We start from the raw sequence: 20,613 nt of genomic DNA on the forward strand, positions 1-20,613 counted from the left end.
ATTTTTTCTTGTCCCTAATTTCTTGAGCTGTTTATTGCATACAGTATGAGAAAGAAAACCAGCATCAAAGGCACTGTCTGCAGTAGTGACCAATGAAGTTAATCTCCAGGGACATGACAAGGCTTGTAATAAGCAGCACATCTAGGGAAAAGTAGAGCAAAGTAAGTTCATTTCAGTGCTGTGTTGTTTATTGCTCAAATATGTCTTGTAAGAGACATAGGAAGATGAAATAAGAGCAGTGAAGAACAACAAGAACAAGAAGTGAACAATGAATCATGAACATGAAATAAGAACAATGAATAAAGAACAATGAAATAAGAATAGGAAGTTAGAAGAAGAAAGAAGAACCAATAATTTAGAACATTAATTAAGAGTGAAGAACATGAATTAAGCTGGCTTGTCTGCCTTCTTCACTTTTTTCTTTGGAGGCTCCATTCCAGCTGGAGACCTTGGCTGTGGATGTTGTTTTCTGTATGGGTGAAAGAAGGACATAAAGAAATTAATTCAAACAGTTCCTCTCCCGACTTGTTTTCCTCCGAAATTTGGTTGGTGTGTTTTCTTTCCTCTCCATCTGCTCATGTGACAGCACCTCTCAGCTGCTGCCGTAGCACTGCTGCCCATGGAGGAACTTGGTGCCATGGAAAAGTTCCTGCTGCCAGGGCTGAAGAGCTGCTACTGTGAGAGTGCAAAAGCATCCAGGAGGGTCCATCTCTCTCCAGTCTCCTGTGCCCAATGAACTTCCAGAGCTATGGATGGATTTTGGACCCTCCGCATTGCTGCCTCAGCACAATGGATTTGTTCTGTTCTTGTCCTGCAGTTGTTATTTCCTTGCTTACAGAATCTGGGATTTTTGGGTGACCTCTGGGGTGGATCAGCTACAGTGGCAACACTTCCTGCCCTGAAGGACAGGTTGTGGCCAGTGTGGTGGCTTTGCCACTCAGACATTTCCCCATGGCTTCTCTCGGTCACTTTTGGTCAGTGCAATTAAATCCATACTTACAAATTAATAATTGGGATGGCATATTTCCCACTGGGAGTAAGCATTGCTCCCTTTGTGTTGGGGTCCTTCACCTCCACCATAAAACTCATGGGAATTCCTGAGCTCCTTTTAAGCCTGGGAACGGGGCTGGTAGATGATGATGGACCAGGACCCAAGGGTGGCTTCAGGTCACTGCAAGTTTTTGGGGGTAAAAAAAGAGGAAGGTAGGAATGTGTGTCCCTTGTCAGAACAGATCCCTTGTCAGAGATAAACGTGATTCTTCCATGTTCTTCCAAGAGCAGATTTGACCTTACCAACACTTACTTGAGGGGCTCATAGTAACAGCAGGACTGGATCATCATGGCTTTGATCTTGTCCTCCTCTGCAGCGTTGGCCTCAGCCAGATTTGGGGTCTGTGTGACAGGGGAGGGTTGGACATACACATGAAGAGCATCTTTGAGCCTCCACAGCCAAAGACAACCTCCATGCAGCCCAGGAGAGATCAACCTCTAAGGTTTTGCTTTCACAGATACTCCTTCACAAAAGCAACCAATTCAGAGATGTAATAAATGAGTGTTTCATTGACACAGTGTTTTTCTGTGCAGGAACAGTATCCAGATCCATCTCTCTGGAATCATTCCCATCAGCATTTACAGAGAATTTTACAGACACTTCCCCAATGTGTTTGAACCCAAATGGTTTACAAAACACCATCAAACCCCACCAAAACATGTCTAGGAATAGACCCAGATTCAAATATGGCACTTTTTACAAAGTAATAATGATACCAAAATAATTTACACTGTCTGCAACCAAACAAAGGAGACTGTGTCCCCAGACCCCAATTTGTGAACAAGTGCAGCAACCAAAGAATAGATCGATAGCTGTCATGGCCAGAAATTCAAAATTCAAGCCTCACAAATGTTCTTGTTCCAGAAACCTTTGTTTTGGCTGCTGAAAACCTCCCTGAAGTGTCCATAACTTACAGCCAGTTCAGTTCTTCTGTACACATCTGTACAACACAAACTGTTAGTTTCCAATGCAAAACTGATGATACAAAATGGGAAACAGGTGCTGAAGTGCTGCTGCTTTGGGTCTTGAAAAGGACTAATGCTGCCACATTATGTTGGGGCCAATAAGGTGCTCCCTTTTCCTCTTCCCAACCTGGGAACTTCTCTTTCTGGGATAGCATCACAACATACATGCATTTTAAACTTGCAATAAACACCTTAAGTTATTAAAAAATACGGTTTTGATCACATTACCACAATTATCCAGCTGTAGATCACAGTATAAGATTTAAAAATACTAAGCAAAGGATTTTTTCAAGTATTTGACAGAGAATATATATACCTTATATATACCTATACCTTAATGAGCTGGGCCAGAGAAAGAGGGGCAGAAGAGTCAGAAATCTGTTCACAAAAGAATTAAACCATATTCAAGTTCGATGTCCAGAAAATGAATACAAGGCTGCACTGTTTAGAATGAAGTGCAGTGTGTAGGAAGAAGTGTGAGGATGGGGTTTTACGTACTGCCTTGGATGTTCCCCTCACTGGCTCATTGTGGTTCCTGGCAGAAGAAACAGAGGTGATCAGAACTTAAAATTAAGCACTTGGACCCAGCATCAAGCAGTGAAAACCAACAAGAACACCTGAACCTCAAACCATTATGTTCTGATAGTTGAATGAATGTGGGAATTTATTTGTGTTCATAAACTCTTCTCTCTTAGTACCTCCAGTGCAACTGAAGGCCCCAAAATCTCATATCTATTGTCACCAGTTGCACAGGAGTGAAGTTTCTTAGCCACAACAGTGACACTGTCAATGCTCAGGAGTGCAGGTTTCTTTCAGTGAAAAATGATCCCTCCTCTGCCAAAGCAATACCAGAACTGCCAGCAGCTCCATCTCCAGGATGATGTTTCTCTGTGGAAGCCCTGTGTTCAGATCTCTGCCATCCTTACACCACAGCAGGGCCAAAGTGCCCAGTGTGTTACAGATGCTACAGTGACTACAAATAGTGGGAGAAAAGTCACCTGTAAGCCTTTCCTAGGGGTTGGTGCAATTTAGGAGCTCTGTGGGGGGAAAAAAAAAAAGAGTCTTAATTGGCAGAATTTCCTTTCAGGTGATCTTGAATTTGCAACAATATTTTGGGAGCCATTTATTACATTTGCAAACTTGCTGAGATTCCACACACACAGTGATCTGTGTCTGATTCAGGTGCTCAGGAATCAGACACACAACCCCTGTGACAGCAGATCCTCATCCCTCCCGCACATCAGCCAGATTTTCTGCCGTGTTTCCAGCTGGAGGGACAGAAAGCTCCTGTGCCTGGGTGACTGCAGCTCACAGCCGTTGTCTCGTGGCTGTCACACACAGGAGCTGATGGGATCTGAGCACTGCCAGCATCCATCCTCTCACTGCAGGGGAGGGCCATCCAGCCCCAAAGGGAGGATGCTGGGACAGGCCAGCACGGAGCATCCGTATTTGCATTAACCCCAAACCAAAGCCGTGTTTAGAAGCAAAACACTGAGGCGTCCAGAATTCTTGGTCTCTATTCTACAGACAGGGTGTAAAAGCCCCAATTGTGGGTGCAAGATACTTGCCAGATACCCCACAGTCCCCAAACCCACCTTCCCCAGTGCAAGAAATAGTCAAATACTGACAACCAGACTCTTCTCAGATGGGAACACATTAAAAGTTTATTTCTAATAATAAGTAATTGTTACAGAGTGTACCTGTCATTACTATAAAGCCACTAAAAGCAAACATATACAATCTGTAAACTCCTCGTGGAGGAAACAGGATCTGCAATTTGGCTCTCAACCCAATCATCCCAAGAACAAAACCAAGAGAATTACCTTAGGATTTACCAGTGTTGCAGTTTGAACCCCACATCCCCACAAACCTAACAGTGGGAGTCTGCTTTGAAGCAGATACATTAAAATCTACCCCATGAAAAAGGAAATTAACAGCAGCTTTGACCAGATGCAATCCAAGTGCCTCTGCAAACCCATATCCAGAAAAGAAGTTCACACCCTGACATCCCTCACAGGGAATCCAGAGCTTCATGGATACTCACGCAGCTCGAGCTGGGACCCTCTTCACGATCACTGAGCTCTCTGCTAGTGGAGGTGTTGTGGCATCTACACCACTTGACAAGGTCTCCAACATTTCCTGGGCTCACCTTAGTTTCTGCTCTGCAGGAGGGAGTGGGCAAGCATTGGGTTTGAATAGCCTAAGCGATTCATCTTGTTGTTTTTGTCACCATGTGCTTTGTCAGACACCTGCATAGTGTCCATGGCTGCCAGCAATAGGTCGCTGTCTCAGTGCTCACTAACAGGAGAGGAATGAGAGTGAACATTTGCAAGCTTTTTAAATGTTTTGGCACATGCCAGCTCAGGTCTTACCAGCATCTTCTGCCTTCTAGAGATACGGGGATCTTGCACCAATCTTCAGTCTCATGCTTGTTTTTCACCTGCAAACACTTGCATGTGTTGCTTCCTTCATCAGGAACTCTTGTCCCTGTAAAACCAACAGCTGCTTTCTGTGTCTTTTGCTTTGTGGTTAATGATAATGTTTTGTAGCATCTTTCTCTCTCTCTCTCTCTGTTTTGGAGAGCTGAACAATCTAATACCTTGCATTACAGCAGCTGTGCATTCCTCTGCTCAAGAGTACAATATAGAAGAGAGGCAGAAGAATCTCCTCAGGACACACCTACAAACACCATGTCCCACACAGTCCCAGCCATGTTTGGGTGCTGTAACCTTGGGCTGGCTCAGTTCCTCCTGCTCAAATGTGAGGCTTGCACGTTCCTTGCTGGGTTCTGCCCACACCTTTGGCTGGTGTGAGGTCAGTGTGGCTGCCTAGAGTGGCCTCCCACCTTACCTGGTTCCCTGGCGACCCATGTGCCCAGGTTCCACCTTGGAACCCTGCCCCTCTCCAGGGAACTCAGGCACTTGGGTGCTAGGTTTGGGGCCATGGGGTGGTGGCCTTTGGCCCTGATGCTGGTGTTAGTCCCCTGGCATACTAGAAACCCTGGCTTGTGGCTGTGGGTCTTGATGTCCTGTCTCCCTGAGATTAACCCCTGCCTGCTCTGCTTTGGGCCTCCTCTTCAGCGGTCACGGCTTTGCTATTACATGACTGGGGCCTTTGTCAACGAGCCCACACATAAAAAATGCCTTCAGGCCCTTGTTGAGGCTGCTAAACCACTTGCCTCCGTCACTGTCGGTACGTCATGAGTCCCTAGGGACACCAAACCCAACAGGAATCCTGCCCAAGGACCTCTGTCCTGACTGGTCCCTCCTTTCCCCCAGGGACATCCATCCCCAAGGGGATTCCCACCCTGAACAGCACCCCAGAGCCCTCTGGAGTTTCCCATTTCAACCAAGGCCCTCATACTGACACTGAGCAAGATGCCAGGAAGTTGGGGACCCAAGGGACCCATCCCAGACAAGCATCATTGGGACTCATAACCATGCCAAGGTCTTCTCAGTCCTGATTTGGCCTCCAGGGACTTTTGGGGATCCCAAATCTGTCTCGAACCCTGAGAATCACCCAACCATGACCAAGGACACACTGAGGACCCCTTGGCCCTACCTAAGACCTTAGGAATCCACAGGGACACCTAACCTTTCCCAGTATCCCTTAAATCTTGTTCAGGACTTCAGGAACCCCCAGACCTTACTGGACCTTCCCATCCCTGAAAGTCCAACCCTAACCCTACTGATTCCTGTGTCCCTGTACTGGTACAGGGTCAGGACAGCGTGAGGAGCTTCGGGAGATCGTCATGGATGCTCTGTATTCTTTAGAGGAGCAAAGGGGCAAGAGTGAGCAGACTGAGGGACATGACACACGGGGACATGAGACATGGGGCAGGGGGGGTGGGATGTGGAGGCCTTGAAGGGGGATGGGATGGAGGTGAAGTGTAGGATATGTGAACGTCTGGGAGCTGTAAAGGGATATTTGTGGAATCCTGAGAGTATATGGGTTTCAAGGTGTACAGCTTCTTGGGGAGTTTGAGGGGATATTTGGGAATATATCTGACTTCAGGGGGATATATGGAGTCAAAGTGAGTTATATAAGGGATCTGTGGGGTGTGGGAAAGGTTTATGGGGACCAGAGGGAGGGCACATTGTCTTACCTGGACATTTGGGACACACCAGAGTCCCTGAACAAGTCTTTGCAGGAAGCTGTCAACACAATCTGGGCAAAGCTGAGCCAGCTGGAGAAAGGTATGGGGCCACCCTGGGAACCCCTGTCTTAGAGAAACTCCCAGGGACCCCATCTGGGCTGGACAAGGGCTGAATCCTGACAGCTCATAACAAGCATGTGGGTTCCCAGTGATGCCCAGTCTGACACTGCTTCCTCCCCACCAGTTCCAGCCTGCATCCCACCCTGTGGTGAGTGTCCATCCTTCTGTCTTGCCCTCCCCTGTCTCCTAGCACATCTCCCACTTCCCTGGGACCATCAAGTCTCTCTTTCCCAGGATTCCAGGCAGCTGCCCGTGTCTTCCAGTGTGCTACCTGCCGCTTTGTGGACTGTCAGTTACCCCTGGACTGCCCAGGTATGATGGGGCCGTGAGAGACTGCTGAGGGTAAGGAAATCTTCCTCAACTTCCTCCCATTCTTAGGTTATTTTTGTGCTATTTTTTGTGTTTGGTGGCACTTGAGTGACTTCAGTCACACTTCTTGTACTGATTGAGGTCAAATGGTCTGACTTTGCTTTTAAAGGTCTAAGCTAGAAAAATGCAGAATGTGTGCTCAGCAAAGGTGGTCATACGTTGGAGGCAGGTAGTTTTTGGGATGGAGGTGTGTTCAGTATTATAATGAGATTATAGTGAGCAGAGCTGATCCAGAAGACAGGATTTGACCACAAAAATCTCTGGGGACTCCCTGTGTTTCTCACCCACGGTCCCACACTGCGTGCACCTGCCCAAGTGTACATCTGCCCATCCCTGCAGCCAGCACAGGAGCACCATCATGTCTGTCAGTGCAGTGCAGGTGTGAGCTCCTGAGCCTCTCAATGCTCCCAGTGCAGGACCTGTGGACCTACACAGATGAAACCATTGTGCTGCGCTGCAAGGTGCCTTTCCACGTCCCCCCCGGCGTGCCCATCACCTGGATGTATGCCCCAAATGTGAGTCACACGTGGTCCTGCAAGGGTGTGAGTGGGCATTCTGAGGGGCACTGTTGCAGGTGTAGTGACTGCTGCCACAGCAGCTGGCTGTGCTGGAGTGTAAGGACACACAGGATGCTTGCTCATGGGAAGGGTGCACACGAGCAGCAGGCAGATGTGTGCTTGCTGATCCAGGTGTGCATGTGTAGCACCATAAAACCACAGGATGGTCTGGGTTTAAAAAGACCTTAAATCTCATGTCATTCCAATCCCCTGGATGGTGTCAACACCTTCCACCAGCTAATTCAAGGCCAAACCAACCTGGCCTTGGACACTTCCAGGGATGGGGCAGCCACATCTTACCTGTGCAACCTGTGCCAGGGTGTCGCAGGCAGAGTGGAAGCTTCAGACAAAGTTTATTAAAGAAGCCCGGCTGCTGAGTCTGAGGGTCAGAAAAGATTGCTTTGTGTATTTAAACTTTTTCAGACAAATGGGTTCAGATGAAGGTAAATCCTTCCTTAGCCTCAGAATTTGGCAACAGTTTAAATCTTAGGAATTATTTTGGCCCACAAATCCTAATGATGGCAAATCAGATATATTTATAAAAAGGAATTATTTACTAAACAAATGAACAAGCAAAATAGATGAAAGATCTTAACCAGAGTTACTTATTACACAGTATAAAACTAAAAGAACTACTAGTAGATGACAGCATAACATAGAATAGTGCACTAAATCAAGATATCTATATTAAAGCTAGCAAAAGAAATAGTATTGAATAGGAGCCAAATGTAACTTACTACCAAAATAACAATAATGTACACAGATTCCTTCACTCAGCCCCTGGGGGATTAACTGGGAAATAGGTGTCCCTGTTCATGGGAGAAACTCCATACATTTCCAGGAAAATCTTTCTGCTTTGCAGAAGTTTGCTGTGGCTTTTATAGTTGTAAAGTGACTTGCTGTCAGTCAGAATTCCAGCTGATCTTCCACGTCTCACTTTGACAGTAAGGTGTTTATGGGCAGTTGGGAGATGCTAACCCAGTGGTGCAAAAATTACTCATTACAAGACAGTTTGTCCCGTTTGAGTTATCTGACTGGCTAACAAACAACAGATAAGCTCTTGAGGGGATGAGATGCTCTGCTACACAGGGCCTCACCACACTCACAGGGAAGAAGTGACTTTTGTGTACATGCTGCTTGTGCATCCCTGGGTGTACACGTGGGATGGGAGGTGTGTGCACCTGCACCAGCCAGGAGCACAAGAAGCATGCAGGGGATGTGCAGGACACAGGTGCCTGTGCGTGTGCAGCTCTGTGTGCCCGGTGGTCTGGCAGTGCTGATGTGTCCCCCCTGCCCCAGCTGCGCACACAGGACATGACGCTGTTCAAGCAGCTGAAGGGGAATCCAGAGAAGCCCTTCAGCCTGACCATTGAGGAACCCGCTGCAGGAACTGTTGCCTGTTTCCTGGGGGAACAATCCAAGCCCATTATCCGCAAGTTCTTCTACCTCAATGGTGAGCCCAGACGCCTGAATGCCCCGGGGGTCAGGGAGCAGTGTGGGGCAGAGTGGGACCTGGGACAGCTGGCTCCATGGGAAGGGGGTGAGCAGGGTGCCAGGACGCCTGGTTCATGGTGGACAGGTGGATTGGAGCATGTGTTTATCGATTCTGGGATCTCCCAACATGGGAATAACATGCTCTGACTCCATGATTTCAGAAGGCTGAAGAAATGCTTTATTAAGCTATATTAGGTTACACTAATACTGCATAAAACTATACTAAAAAGAAAGATTAAAACTATACTAAAGAAAATCCTGTGACTGTCTGGAGACAGTCATAACACGGGTTTAACTTAATTAGCTAATCTAAACAACTCTCACAAGTGTCTGATTAACAAATCACTCTTAGTAAACAATCTCCATAACATATTCCACACGTGCTAAACAACAAGAACAACAAATAGAGATAAAAATTGTTTTCTCTTCTTCTCTGAACTTCTCACTATCTTCTCTAAGAAAAATCCTAGGAGAGAGAATTACGTCTCTCTCTGTTCAGAGAATGTGAACACCACGTGTGTTCCCTGGTCCTGACTCCTCTGGGAGCACGTGGGGTGGAGCAGGGACCCCCAGATGCCTGAGTCACTGGGGACAGCGAGGTCTGTGGCTGGAGAAAGAGCTGCAGGGATGGCTGGTCCCTGGGTGCAGGGCCCCATGACCTGAGGGTCATGGTCCTCTGGGTCCCCACAGTATCAGAGGGAAGCGTGGAGGAAGAGAAAGGACTCCAGGCTGTGTTCACCTCTGTGCTGCAGTGGGATGATGAGACACCTACCCACATACCAACCATGGGGCTGGCTCTGGGTTTTGGCTCCATGGCATTCGTTCTGCTGCTGATGTGAGTACTCCTGACCTGGTGAACTGTACTCTAAAAATCCCAATGCTTCTGGAGCTCTTCTTAGAACAGCTTGGGACTCCCCATCCCCTCTGATTCTCAGTCCCTTGGGATTCTCTGCAGGTATAAGGAGACCCAGGTGTCCAAGGGTGGGCCAAAGGCTGCCAGGACTCCTAAATTCACAGGACCCTCCATGTCTCCTGGGACTCCCTTTGCCCTCTGGCCCATTCCAGGATCTCCTCCTTGCACCCAGTAGCACTCCAGGCTGCCTGTACTTCCTCCAGATTCCAGAATTGCCCCTGAAACCCTACAAGTTTCCCCTGTTTTCCCTAGAACCCTTGCTGTCCCTTTGGGGGTACCAGTTACAGTCAGTTGCCCCAGTTGCCCCCACGACACCATAACTTCACCCTTAGGCCCATCAGTTGCTCTGGGAACCCCCCAGTTGCCCCTTGAGCCCTCCAAATGCCCCATGTCTCCCTGTCCTCCCCACATACACCCTAATGGGAATAGGGTGTCCTCTCTGCTCCCCCTTTCTCCACTCCTCCTTCTGTCTCCCAGAGCCAGCTGGCAATGCCTCTGTGTCCGTCAGAAATGCCGCAGACGTGGACATCAGGGTACCCAAGAGGATTCCAGATCCCTGGATTCACTCTCGGGGACTGTAGCACATGGATCCACCCGAGAGGACTAACATTTCTGCAATTGCTTTTCTTGTGCTAGTCTTAAAACAGAAATACAGAGTTCTGAAAAACTGGATTATGCTTGTGATAGAAATATTGGGTTCTTGGGCTTGGAGACATTAAAACCAAGTACTGGGCATCATTTCCTTTCCCTGGGTGGGCATTCCAGCTGCAGCTGGAGCTGCAGAGCTCCCAGTGGTGGTGATGGTGCAGGGTGGGTCAGAAGGGCTGTAACTTGACAGACTTGCTTGAGAGCTGCCTTAAATTGGTCAAGAATCAATGGGAGTGGTTGAGAAACACAAGGGATGTGTTTGGCTGCCTCTGACTCCAGCAAGGACCAACACTAGAACAATGTCTAGAGCAAAGCTGGCCAAAAATTATGGTATCAAAGTGGGTCTCAGGGCAAAAAGAGGAGGGGAAAGCATCTCTGCTTGCTTGAGATCAGCAGGTGGACAGTGTCTCTCCTTCTCCCCTGAAGGGATGCCTCTGCTTGAGCTTTACACCTCCAACTGCATTGGAGCAGACCTGGGAATGCTTATGTGTATATAACTGAGTCAATATATATTTATAGCTAATAGATCCCTGTTATTACCCCTTCTGTCATAATACATACTAACACTCCATAGTGCATTTATCACCAACAGTCCTGAATCTGCTTTCCTGTTCCTTCCCTAAACCACACTATTTGTGAACCTGGATTGTGTAAATTCTTATTTGACTGGGCCAGACCATGCTGGTAAATTGCACTATGGGGAATCTGTGATTTCCTAAGTTCCCATTGAACACAGCCAGATTTATCATGCCAGATATTGTATCAGATTTATACTTTTATGCACTGCCTGTCCCTGCCATTCTTTCCGAGTGCCTTAAAAACAAGCTATACCTTTGCATGTTTCCAAATTCCCTCTGTTCCCTCTGAGTGCTCCTCTGGATCCCCTCTTACTCATTCACTTCACTTCCAATGACTCTCAGATGCACTCCATTCCTATCCAGCTGCTTTCGTATCCTCTTCATCCCCCTTGTTGTGCTCTCTTAGAACCCCTCTGTTGTTCTCGTTGCACTAACAGATCATCACCATTTTTCCCCTTGTATGCTCTGTTCCCTCCATTTCCCTCCGTGTGCACCCAGATCTCATCTGTACCCCTCCTCGAGTACTCACATCTCCTTTGGTCCTTTCAGCATCTCTTTAGTGCTGACTTTTCTCCCCTGGGCAAGCTCACATCCCTATTTTTCACACCTCTGTTTCCCTCTGCTGACCTCCACTGATGCTCACATCCCACTATCCCTTCCATGGTGCTCAGTTCCTGTGGGTTCCACCATGATATCCCTCACCACTACACGTGCTCAATCCCCTGTTTTTCCTCCAAGCTTGCTTAGCTCCCCTCTGTACATGCTCAGATCCCCATTGCTACCCTCCATCCACCTGTTTTCACTCCATTCCTGGACAAACACTTGCTTTCCTCTCATGCTGCATGCCCACTGCCCCACATCCAGTGCCCACAACTGTCTCCCCTGCCTTACAGAAACCTTTCATCAGGCCCTTCAGCTGCTTCCTTGCAGGTCAGGACTGTGTCCCACTGGGCAGTCAAGACTTCTCCTGCTTCCCCCAGACACAGACCCCTCCACCACGAGCCTCTGCCTGTGTCATGTGCCCCAGAACACACCAGCTGCTTCAAACACTGCCCCACAGCAGTTCCACTCCCTGAGGATCTTGGGGCTGCTCTGCTGCCCCACCCAAAGCCACGCTGGGCTGGACTGGAGAAGGTTAAACAAGAGCCCCTTGACCTGGCAGCACCAGCTGCACTAGTGGGAGGCAGGGACAGACCTGTGTTTGCTCTCCACCTGGCTGGTGGCTGTGGCATTCAAGTGTGTACTGAGCCATACTCTTCAAAGTTTGCAAATATGCTGTTCCCCGGGGAAATTCCATCCAAGTCACTCAGCACTCACAGAAGAGACCATTCCAAGGATTCTTGCTGGCACAGGAATTCTTTTCTTTGCAATCCAGAACCACAGGCACCTCCACCTCTGCAGGCACAAAGGAAACCAACCTGATCTCTTCCAGCAGAAAAGGGAGGTAGCACCCACTCAGCCCGCCCAGCACAGAGGGCACTACAAATCCCTCTGTGTGACCAGCCAGGGCAGAGCTCTGCGCTCCAGAGGGCATTTCCACAGGGAGCAATGGGTGAGTACAGGGCAGGGAGTGGGCGCTCCTTGCCAGCAACGGGGAGAGCAAAGGGGGAGCAGCTCGGCAAGAGGGAGAGGCTCCATGCTCTGGTTCTTGCACGCTGATGGGGAGCAGTGGCACCGGTGCCCTTCAGGGGCACTTGCCACCTCTGAGCACCAGCTGCTCATGCCCTGTCGTCTGGCTCAGCCCAGCCAGGCCCCTGCCCCAGGGACCAGGAGTGAAACTTGGCTCACGCAGTCGTTGGCTGCTTTGCCCTGCCCAAAACTACCCCGTGTTTGACTTGTCCACAGCAGATCCAGGGGGAAAGGGCAGGTTGTCCACCCCTCTGGCAAGCAGGGAGCAGGCTGATGCTGCCCAGCATGCTGGGTGCCCTCCTGCAGCTCACAGGCTGCTGTTAACTGCGGTGCTGGTGCCACGGGAGGGATGGTCACATTTCTTCTTTTCTTCTTGTCCCTTTCTACCAGCTCAGTGTCTTCTGCTCCTTGCTTTCCTGCTCATCTTGGCTGTACCAGGCCATTCTGTGCACACACAAAGCCTAAACATCTTTAAGAAATCTCCCTCCAACACTTCATCGAGTGTTCTGAAGCGAACCAGTAGGTAACATCCTGTGGGCATCTGGTGTTGCGTGCCAGCTCTGGGTAGGGCAGGACTGTGCACTGTTCCTCACCCTGGCCCTGCTCCAGGATGGAGGGTGGTGAAGGTGTGCCCAGCACAGGCTGCAGGGCTGTGTGTGTGTGGGGGTGTGTGTGTGTGTGCTCTGTGCAGGCTGGGAAGGGTGAAGGGTGGCTTTGTGCTTGAAGGGATCATTTTTCCCCATTCCCTGAGTCACAGGCAGGGGCAGGGTCCTCTTCACCTTCCTCCCAGCATGGCCCTGCTGGGCACAGCCCCTTTTCCAGGAGACCCAAGGGAGCCCACCAGTGCTTCCCACTGGTGAATGGGAGCCCATTCAGTCTCTTGGACTGGTATCAGCATAGCTCAGTCAGTCTGGGGCCTTTCAATGGGGCTGACTCCTGTTGGTCTTCCCTATGGAAAAAGAACAGAGGGTTGAGGTCAATCCACTCTCACCTCCAGACCTGTCTGGGCTGGGAGAGCTGGTTATCCCCCATGTGCACTGGCCAGATGAATCTCCCTCCTGCCCAGGGTCTTAGCCTGATGCCCAGGCTTTTGTTCTGTCCCCCTCTGTCCTGCCCCAGCTTGGCCCAGGGACTGCAGTGAGGTTCCAGCTGGCAGCCCCAGTGGTGTCTACATCATCCAGCCCTCGGGACTGCACCCCATCAGGGTGTACTGCGAGATGAGCGGGGCAGACGGGGGCTGGACCATCATCCAGAGGAACCAGAGGGACACGGATATCACCTGGGCTGAGTCCTGGAGCACCTACAAGCACGGCTTCGGGAACGTGCGCACCGAGTTCTGGCTGGGCACCGAGTACATCCACCAGATCACCAGGCAGAAGATCTACCAGGTCAGGTTTGTCATCTGGGATGCTGCCAACAACATGAGGTTTGCAGACTACAACCTGTTCAGCCTGGATGATGAGTCCCAGGGCTACCGGCTCAGGCTGGGAGCGCACTCGGGGACAGCAGAGGATGCCATGGATTCTGACAACCCCAGGAAAGTGCACAACAACATGAAGTTCTCCACAAAGGATCGGGATCAGGACACTTACAGAGGGAACTGTGCCTCGCGCTATGGGGGCGGGTGGTGGTACTCAGCATGTTACTCTGTGCAGCTGAACGTCAAGGGGGGCCTGACGTGGGGCAGCCTGTGCAAGGGGAACTGCAGAGCCTCAGCCATCCTCATCAAACCTACTCCATACCCCTAGAACTCCTTCCCCCTTCTGTCCACATGCAGCACAGGGCCAGGCCGTGCCCTGCTGGGGCCCATTTGATGATGAGGCCTTGGGGGTGAATGGGGCTGTTCCTCTATATCAAGAACTGCTTTTTTTTTTTTCCTCCTGTCCTGAAAAGTAGCAAAGCTCCTGGCTCTGTCTCTGGCCATTCACCTGTGGTGGGCTTTTGGGGGAATATTATTAGAGCTCATCTTTATAAATACTGCAGTATCCAAGCATGTTCCTTCTGTAGAGAACTCTGTGCTCAGAAACCTAAAACCCTCCTGATCAGCATGGTCTTGTGCTCTTTTTGCTTTGTGGGTACAGATGTTTGCAGCAGAAAAGTATCCACCATCACCAGCTAACCTGACCTAAGCTATACTGAGCCCAGGGCAGGCCATGTCCATAACATATTCCTGCCGCAGTCTGTGTTCATCCTGCAGAATAAAATCACTTTCAGACCTGCACAGTGTCCTTCATTTATTTGGGAACTCCTTGCAGCTGCTGCCTGTTTCCTGCCAGAAACACACCTGAGGCTTCTGGTAAAGTAAGAGAAAATTTTCAAAGGAAAATTTTTTCATACAACTCAAGTGAGCAACTAGAGACAAAACTTTCACTTAAAGAGCAGGGTTGCATTCCAAGGGGGGACCTTCCAAAAAGGGAATGTAGCATCACACAGCCAACAGCAAGCAGAGGCATGAGGGAAGCATCAGCTCAGTTGCACCCTGCCAGCATGACCTGGAAAGCCAGCCCAATGTCATCCTGCCTCATTAACCCTGTGAACGCTGGAACTGGGAAAGTGGAAAGGAACAACAGTACTGCAGGGCCACACAGCACCATGTGGCTGGTCTGTCTGGGCCAGTGTGAGAGCTGAGAGTGCCTGTCAGGGCAGGGATCCCAGAATTTCAAGATTCTGGATCAGCTTGGGTCTGTATGAAAGTGCTCTGGTGTGGTGATAACCTCAGCACTGGAAGCTGAGCAGTGGACACAGCACCTGTGGTGTGGTCAGAAGGAGGATGTTTGCCTGTTGCACTGTTGCCTAGCAGTGCTGAACAGAGCAGATATCTCACTGGCTGCACTCACAGATTCACAGAATATTCTGAGTTGGAAGGAACCCACAAGGATCATCGAGTGCAACTATTCTCTTTCCACCAGAGACCCAGGAATGCAGCTCAGCATCACTCAGGGCTGCCTGCTGGGTGGAATGCTGTTTGGCAGGAGCCCCGAGCCTTTGCCCAGCCTCTCCCCTGCTGTTAGGTTCTGCATCCAGGCTGGAGCACCAATGCCTTTTTAAGCCAGCAGACATATCTCTCAGTCCATAAGTGCTACTCTCAGCTCAGCTCCAGCTGGGAAGCCTTCCTCAGCCAGCAGCACCCTCGAATCTCCATCTTCCCAAGAAGCAGTGCTGCCCACCTGCAGGTGCCTCCAAGGCTGCCAAAGAATGCTCCTTGGGAACTCGACAGCTCCCCAGGAGCAATGCACTGCCATGGCTCTGCAGGGTGCCCTGGGACCTTGGTCACAGACTTGGGCTCCAGAGTCCCACGTTGTTCAGCATTCTGAGCCACAAACCTTCCTTGAGCTCAGCTTTCCTTCCACAGAGGGAGGAGAGGAGCTATGGGTTCTTTCAGGCCCCAAGTTCAAACTTCCCTGCATCACAAGAAACTTCACAGACACATTCCCTGTCTGCAGCAGGGAGTGATGGCACTGGCTGACCCACATCACTCACACCCTCAGGGAGTCTGCTGCCCTCTCCACACTCCAGGTTGTGGTGGTTTCTTCTCTTTCCCAGCACAGAGCAACCACCCACCCATGAACAGGGGCAAACTGTGAGTGAGGGTTGAGCTGGCCCTGTTGGCTACTTGTAGCCTTACAGCCACATTCCAGTGGGCAGTGGCTGGAACAAGCCATTGAAAGGAACATTGCCTAGGACACTTATTTTCCCCAAGTCTGCCACCCTGAAGAGTGGACAGAGCGATCCCCCCACACCTGTGTGCAGGTAGACATGAGGCAGCACAGTCTGGCTCCAGGGTTTATTGCAGCTGATTCCTCCCACCATGGATAGCAGAGCTGTGGAGTGTGCGGGGCTCAGGGAGGGAGCAGGGCCTGGGCAAAGCAGGGTTCACCGACTGCAGGGGAAGGGAGCTGGCACCATGTCCCCCTCCCAGGATGGGAGCAGGTGCACCCACCCCAAACCAGTGCCTGTGCCCCAGTGCCAGCCAGCATCCTGGCACTGGACAAAGCTGCCTGTGTGCCCAGCGCTCCGGGTGATGGCTCCTGAGCCCCAGAGCTGCTGTGTTTTGGCTGGTGAGGGAACAGGAACTGTGGGCAGAGCAGGATGTGCACTGGGACTGGCATGGGAATGGGGCACTGAGCTGGGGATGGCGGCACCCCCACGCTCCCGGGGGGCTGGGCATGGTCAACACACATCTGTGGGCTTGACCAGGATGAGGGAAGACGCACAGTCACCTTTATCACAGAATCCTGGCCAGACAATGTAGTTTTTGGCATTGAGCAGGACGTTCTGGCACCTGTTGTACCACCACCCCCCGTAGCTCTTGGCGCAGTTCCCGCTGTACTGGTCCTGGTCCTTGTCGACTGTGCTGAACTTCATGTTGTCATGAATGCCCCCCTTCTTGGGGTGGTAGAGGGTCAGGTAGTCATCCCCATCTCCAGAATGGCGGCCCAGCCTCAGCGGGTAGCCGCTGGCCTCGCCCTCCACTCTGAAGATGTCGTACTCGGCGTAGTGGGTGACGTTGGCCTTGTCGCGCACCACGAAGCGCACCTTGTAGGTGCCCTGCTGCGTCAGCAGGTGCAGGTACTCGGTGCCCAGCCAGTAATCGCTGTGCACGTTCCCAAAGCCATACTTGTAGGTGGTCCAGGACTGCTTCCATGTGAGCTCGGTGTCGTGCGAGTTCCTCTGGACCACGGTCCAGCCCTTGCCCTCGGTGTCCATGTCGCACCAGACCACGCGCGGCGGGGAGCGCGCCGGCTGGATCACGTACACGCCGCTGGGGCTGCTCTTGCGCAGGTGGCTGCAGTCCGGGGGGAACCCTGAGGCTGAGCAGAGAGAAGGCCCGTGAGTCCATCAGGACAACCAGGAGCTTCTGAAGGTCAGTGAGGACTCAGGATAAAAAGGAGCTGTTCTATCTGCGGCTTTTCACTGCCTCATCCTCAGGGAACCTGAGGGTGTCTGGGCCAGTGGGCTCTGTAAAAGCTCTGGAACCTATTTCTTATGATTTGCTGTTTCATTTGGAGCCTTCTAATGCATCTTGCCAAGGAAATAAGGGTGAAAAAATCTCCAAGATTGCCAATTATGTCCTCAAAGTATGTCTGACCCATATACCCTTGATATATTGAGCTGCAGCTCTTGCAGGGACCAGAAGTATCCAAAAGGCTCCACTGGATGAGGATATGTAATGAAAATTTGTTTTCCCTGGGTCTTGTTGCATTGGATAAGAAGGTTTAGTTCTGCCTTGGTCTTATAGGGGTCTCTTCCCCCAGCTCGTTATAATTGATCTAGCCAAACTTATTTAGCCAATTGCTAGCCAAACTAATTTGCCATCTAATTTGTTTTTCTTGGTTGGTGTCTGATGTGAGACAATTTGCTGTGGGTAATTCCAATTCAACCCATGAAACTCTGGGGTCTTGCAGGTACTGTAATCCTCCCTTAAAGGGAGGAAGGGGATGTTTCTAATGCAACAAGAGCTAAACAAAAAGTCATATAGCTAGGATGGTCTCTCCTGGAACTGAGCCTCACAAACATGGCACAGCAATCCTTCCAAGCTGTGGTGCTTTGGCACAGCAATCCTTCCAGGCTGTGGTGTTTTGGCAAAAACCTGTTGGTTTCAGCATGGACCCACCAGGGGGGTGAAGGTGACGTGGCAGGAGCCAGGCTGTGAAAGCCGTGGCCCAGGGGTTGTGCGTGTGAGGAGTTCCTGTGCTGTGCGTCCCTTTGGGTGTTTGCTCACCTTCCCTGGCACAGAGCAGCCCTGAGTGTCCTGCCCTGCCCTCAGTGTCCCTCAGTGCCCCCTGTGCCCTGTACTCACCGCTCCTGGGGCTGGCAGTGGGCCTGGCTGGGCCGGCGCTGGCGCAGAGGAGAAGCATTGCCACCACGGTGGCCAGGAGGACAAGGTCCCGGTGGAGCCAGGGTGTCCCAGCCTGGAGCCCTGGGGAGGAAAGTGCCCATCACCATGGCTCCTGCTGCTCTGCTCCCGAGCCAACGGGAGGAAATGTCCTGGCCCACACAGAAACCCAAAGCCTGCGTGCTGACCAACAGCACCCCCTGCACCCTGCACCCACTCAGCTCCTGGGGACATGCCACCATGCCTGGGGCAGGATCCCTGAGCAGCCACACGTGCCACGTGCAATGGTCAAGCAGGGAAAGGACCAAGGTGAAGCTCAGGTCTCCAGATTAGGATGTTGGAACACATGGCACAGGTAGCCTGGGGCAGGCACAGGCTGGCACCAAGGGTGTGTGTTGTTTGGTGCTTTGCTGTGGCAGCCCTCCTGCTCCCAGGGAAACTCAGAGCTGCTGTCCTGCTCATCATTCTCTGTGCCTGTGCATACTCACCCCGTGAGGTCTCGTTTGAGCCCAGCACCACTCTGGAGTGAGGTGTACCTGAGCAGGGAACTCACCCATCACGACACACCCAGCACAGCTGCGCAGAGCAGGAACCCAGTGGAGCACCCTCCCATGCAGGGCTGCCACGCTGGCTTTATAGGCACTGCACACACCCACGTGTGCTCACACTCATCACTTCTAGAGGCACAAGGAGGCACTTGCAGATTGTGGCTCGAGCAGTTTCCAGATCCCATGACGGCACAGCTGAGGGGAGGGACACATGTGCTTCCAGCCAGAGAGTACAGAATAACCCCCTCCATGCTGAGGACTTTCAGTTATTGACTGTCCCTACATAAACACTACATGTGAATTGCACACTTGGAGCAAATCCAGAGAGCTGTGATCAAAGGGAAGTGGAGAGACCCAGCTTTTTAAGGATATAGGGAAACCAGCAGAGGAGGAGAGGTCTGTGTGCCCAGTCCCAAGCACGACCTTGGAAAGTTGAGGACAGGTCCTCAAGAGAGGTGCCCCCTCGCTGAGTCTCCACTGGCAGGTTTTAGGATCAGTCATGGGGCTGGAGCCAATTCTGCAGCCAGAGCTGCAGTGTCCCCTGGCACCCCAGTCTGCACGCTCTGGCCAGGGCTCCAGTTAGCAAACAGGGCTCTGTGGGTCCCTGTGCCACTCGCCTTCCCAATCCCTGTCTTTGGCAGGGACTCCCTACAGATCCACCTTCAGTCCCAGAAATGTTGACTAGGAGTTTCTCTGTCAAAATGCTCTCTGGACAAATGCTTTGGGAGGGCTGTTCTTCCTGCCAGAGGGTTCAGGAAGCTCCATAACATTTTAAAGTCAAATTTAAGAAGATAAAGATGTGGCCCTTCTTCTTCTGTGTTGGTTTCTGATCAGATATTTTTTCATGGCACAGCTTGACACCTGCTCTTCACAGCAATCCAGGGTCAGGCTGAGGTTCCCACCAAACTTTCCACACTGTGGGAATCAAGCAGTGCCACTTGCAGGCCTTGGTGGGCTGTGGCATCCAGACCTCTCTAAGATAATGGATCCCTGGTAAGGGATTCCTGGATTGACAGGACGAGAGAAAATAGCCTCAAGTTGCATGAGGGGAGTTTTATATTAGATATTAGGAAAAAATTTCTTCATGGAAAAGGTTGTCAAGCACTGGAACAGGCTGCCCAGGGCAGTGGTAGAGTCACCATCCATAGAAACATTCAAAAAACATGTGGGTGTGACACTTGAGGGAGGATGTGGTTCTTGGTGAACACAGTGATGCTGGGTTGACAATTGGACTAACTGATCATAGAGGTTTTTTCCAACCAACTTAATGAATCCATGATTCTGTGGTCAAGTTCCATCTGAACCCTTCAATGTCACCTCTGCTAGCTTGGTGAGAGGCTGGGAGCCAAGGGTGAGCTGAGGAGGAGATGGGCTGAGCAGAACTGAGCTGAGATGAGCTGAACTGAGTTGAGCTGAACTGAGATGAGATGAGATGAGATGAGATGAGATGAGATGAGATGAGATGAGATGAGATGAGATGAGATGAAATGAGATGAGATGAGATGGGCAGGAGATGTCTGTCCTGCCAGGTCCAAGCACAGTGGAAAGGGCTGAGTGTGGGCTCCATGTGAGGCAAACAGAGCTGGATCCAGGATCCTTGGTGAAGGAACAGAGGGCAGAGGGCAGGGCTGGAAATACACTACAGCAGAGATGTGAGCAGTCCATCCAGGAAATAAACCATGCACAGAGTAAGTCTGAGATCCATCCAGAAAAAGTGGACAGAGAGGGGACTGGAGTCCCCCTTTGTGCTCCCAGTGTGGCTCAGATGAGGACTGGAGCTCTAGGACTGAGTTTAAACTGACCCCACGA

The 20,613-nt window shown here is 50.9% G+C and overlaps 4 protein-coding genes across 11 annotated transcripts; 2 read left to right on the forward strand and 2 right to left on the reverse strand.

Moving 5' to 3' along the window:
- On the reverse strand, positions 1-4,839 carry LOC135283856 (E3 ubiquitin-protein ligase RBBP6-like). Of its 7 annotated transcripts, none has more exons than XM_064394976.1 (9): positions 4,616-4,839; positions 4,389-4,503; positions 4,061-4,178; positions 3,015-3,053; positions 2,515-2,551; positions 2,350-2,394; positions 1,304-1,392; positions 1,001-1,171; positions 1-469 (listed from the first exon to the last, which is right to left on the reverse strand). In XM_064394976.1, the coding sequence occupies exons 3-9, from the start codon at positions 4,150-4,152 to the stop codon at positions 388-390; spliced, it is 555 nt and encodes a 184-aa protein (XP_064251046.1). In that variant the 5' UTR covers positions 4,153-4,178; positions 4,389-4,503; positions 4,616-4,839; the 3' UTR covers positions 1-387. The 7 variants fall into 7 exon arrangements, with proteins under 7 accessions (XP_064251046.1, XP_064251047.1, XP_064251048.1 ...); XM_064394977.1 differs by having other exon boundaries at positions 4,061-4,314; XM_064394978.1 differs by lacking the exon at positions 3,015-3,053.
- A 48-nt stretch (positions 4,840-4,887) lies between these two features.
- Positions 4,888-10,237, forward strand: SPACA6 (sperm acrosome associated 6). Of its 2 annotated transcripts, XM_064394554.1 has the most exons (9): positions 4,888-5,208; positions 5,733-5,807; positions 6,144-6,212; positions 6,357-6,380; positions 6,467-6,544; positions 7,013-7,116; positions 8,458-8,611; positions 9,343-9,487; positions 10,043-10,237. In XM_064394554.1, the coding sequence occupies exons 1-9, from the start codon at positions 4,959-4,961 to the stop codon at positions 10,170-10,172; spliced, it is 1,029 nt and encodes a 342-aa protein (XP_064250624.1). In that variant the 5' UTR covers positions 4,888-4,958; the 3' UTR covers positions 10,173-10,237. The 2 variants fall into 2 exon arrangements, with proteins under 2 accessions (XP_064250624.1, XP_064250625.1); XM_064394555.1 differs by lacking the exon at positions 6,144-6,212.
- Positions 10,238-12,238: 2,001 nt separating this feature from the next.
- On the forward strand, positions 12,239-14,185 carry LOC135283743 (fibrinogen-like protein 1-like protein). Its single transcript, XM_064394811.1, has 3 exons — positions 12,239-12,343; positions 12,811-12,939; positions 13,540-14,185. The coding sequence occupies exons 1-3, from the start codon at positions 12,340-12,342 to the stop codon at positions 14,166-14,168; spliced, it is 762 nt and encodes a 253-aa protein (XP_064250881.1). The 5' UTR covers positions 12,239-12,339; the 3' UTR covers positions 14,169-14,185.
- A 2,405-nt stretch (positions 14,186-16,590) lies between these two features.
- On the reverse strand, positions 16,591-18,813 carry LOC135283900 (fibrinogen-like protein 1-like protein). The gene is made up of 3 exons (XM_064395050.1): positions 18,810-18,813; positions 18,221-18,340; positions 16,591-17,231 (listed from the first exon to the last, which is right to left on the reverse strand). Exons 1-3 carry the CDS (start codon positions 18,811-18,813, stop codon positions 16,591-16,593), a joined length of 765 nt encoding a protein of 254 aa, XP_064251120.1.
- Positions 18,814-20,613: the final 1,800 nt, after the last annotated feature.

The sequence above is a fragment of the Passer domesticus genome, chromosome 19 (genome assembly GCF_036417665.1).
Source record: "Passer domesticus isolate bPasDom1 chromosome 19, bPasDom1.hap1, whole genome shotgun sequence".
Taxonomy (NCBI): domain Eukaryota; kingdom Metazoa; phylum Chordata; class Aves; order Passeriformes; family Passeridae; genus Passer; species Passer domesticus.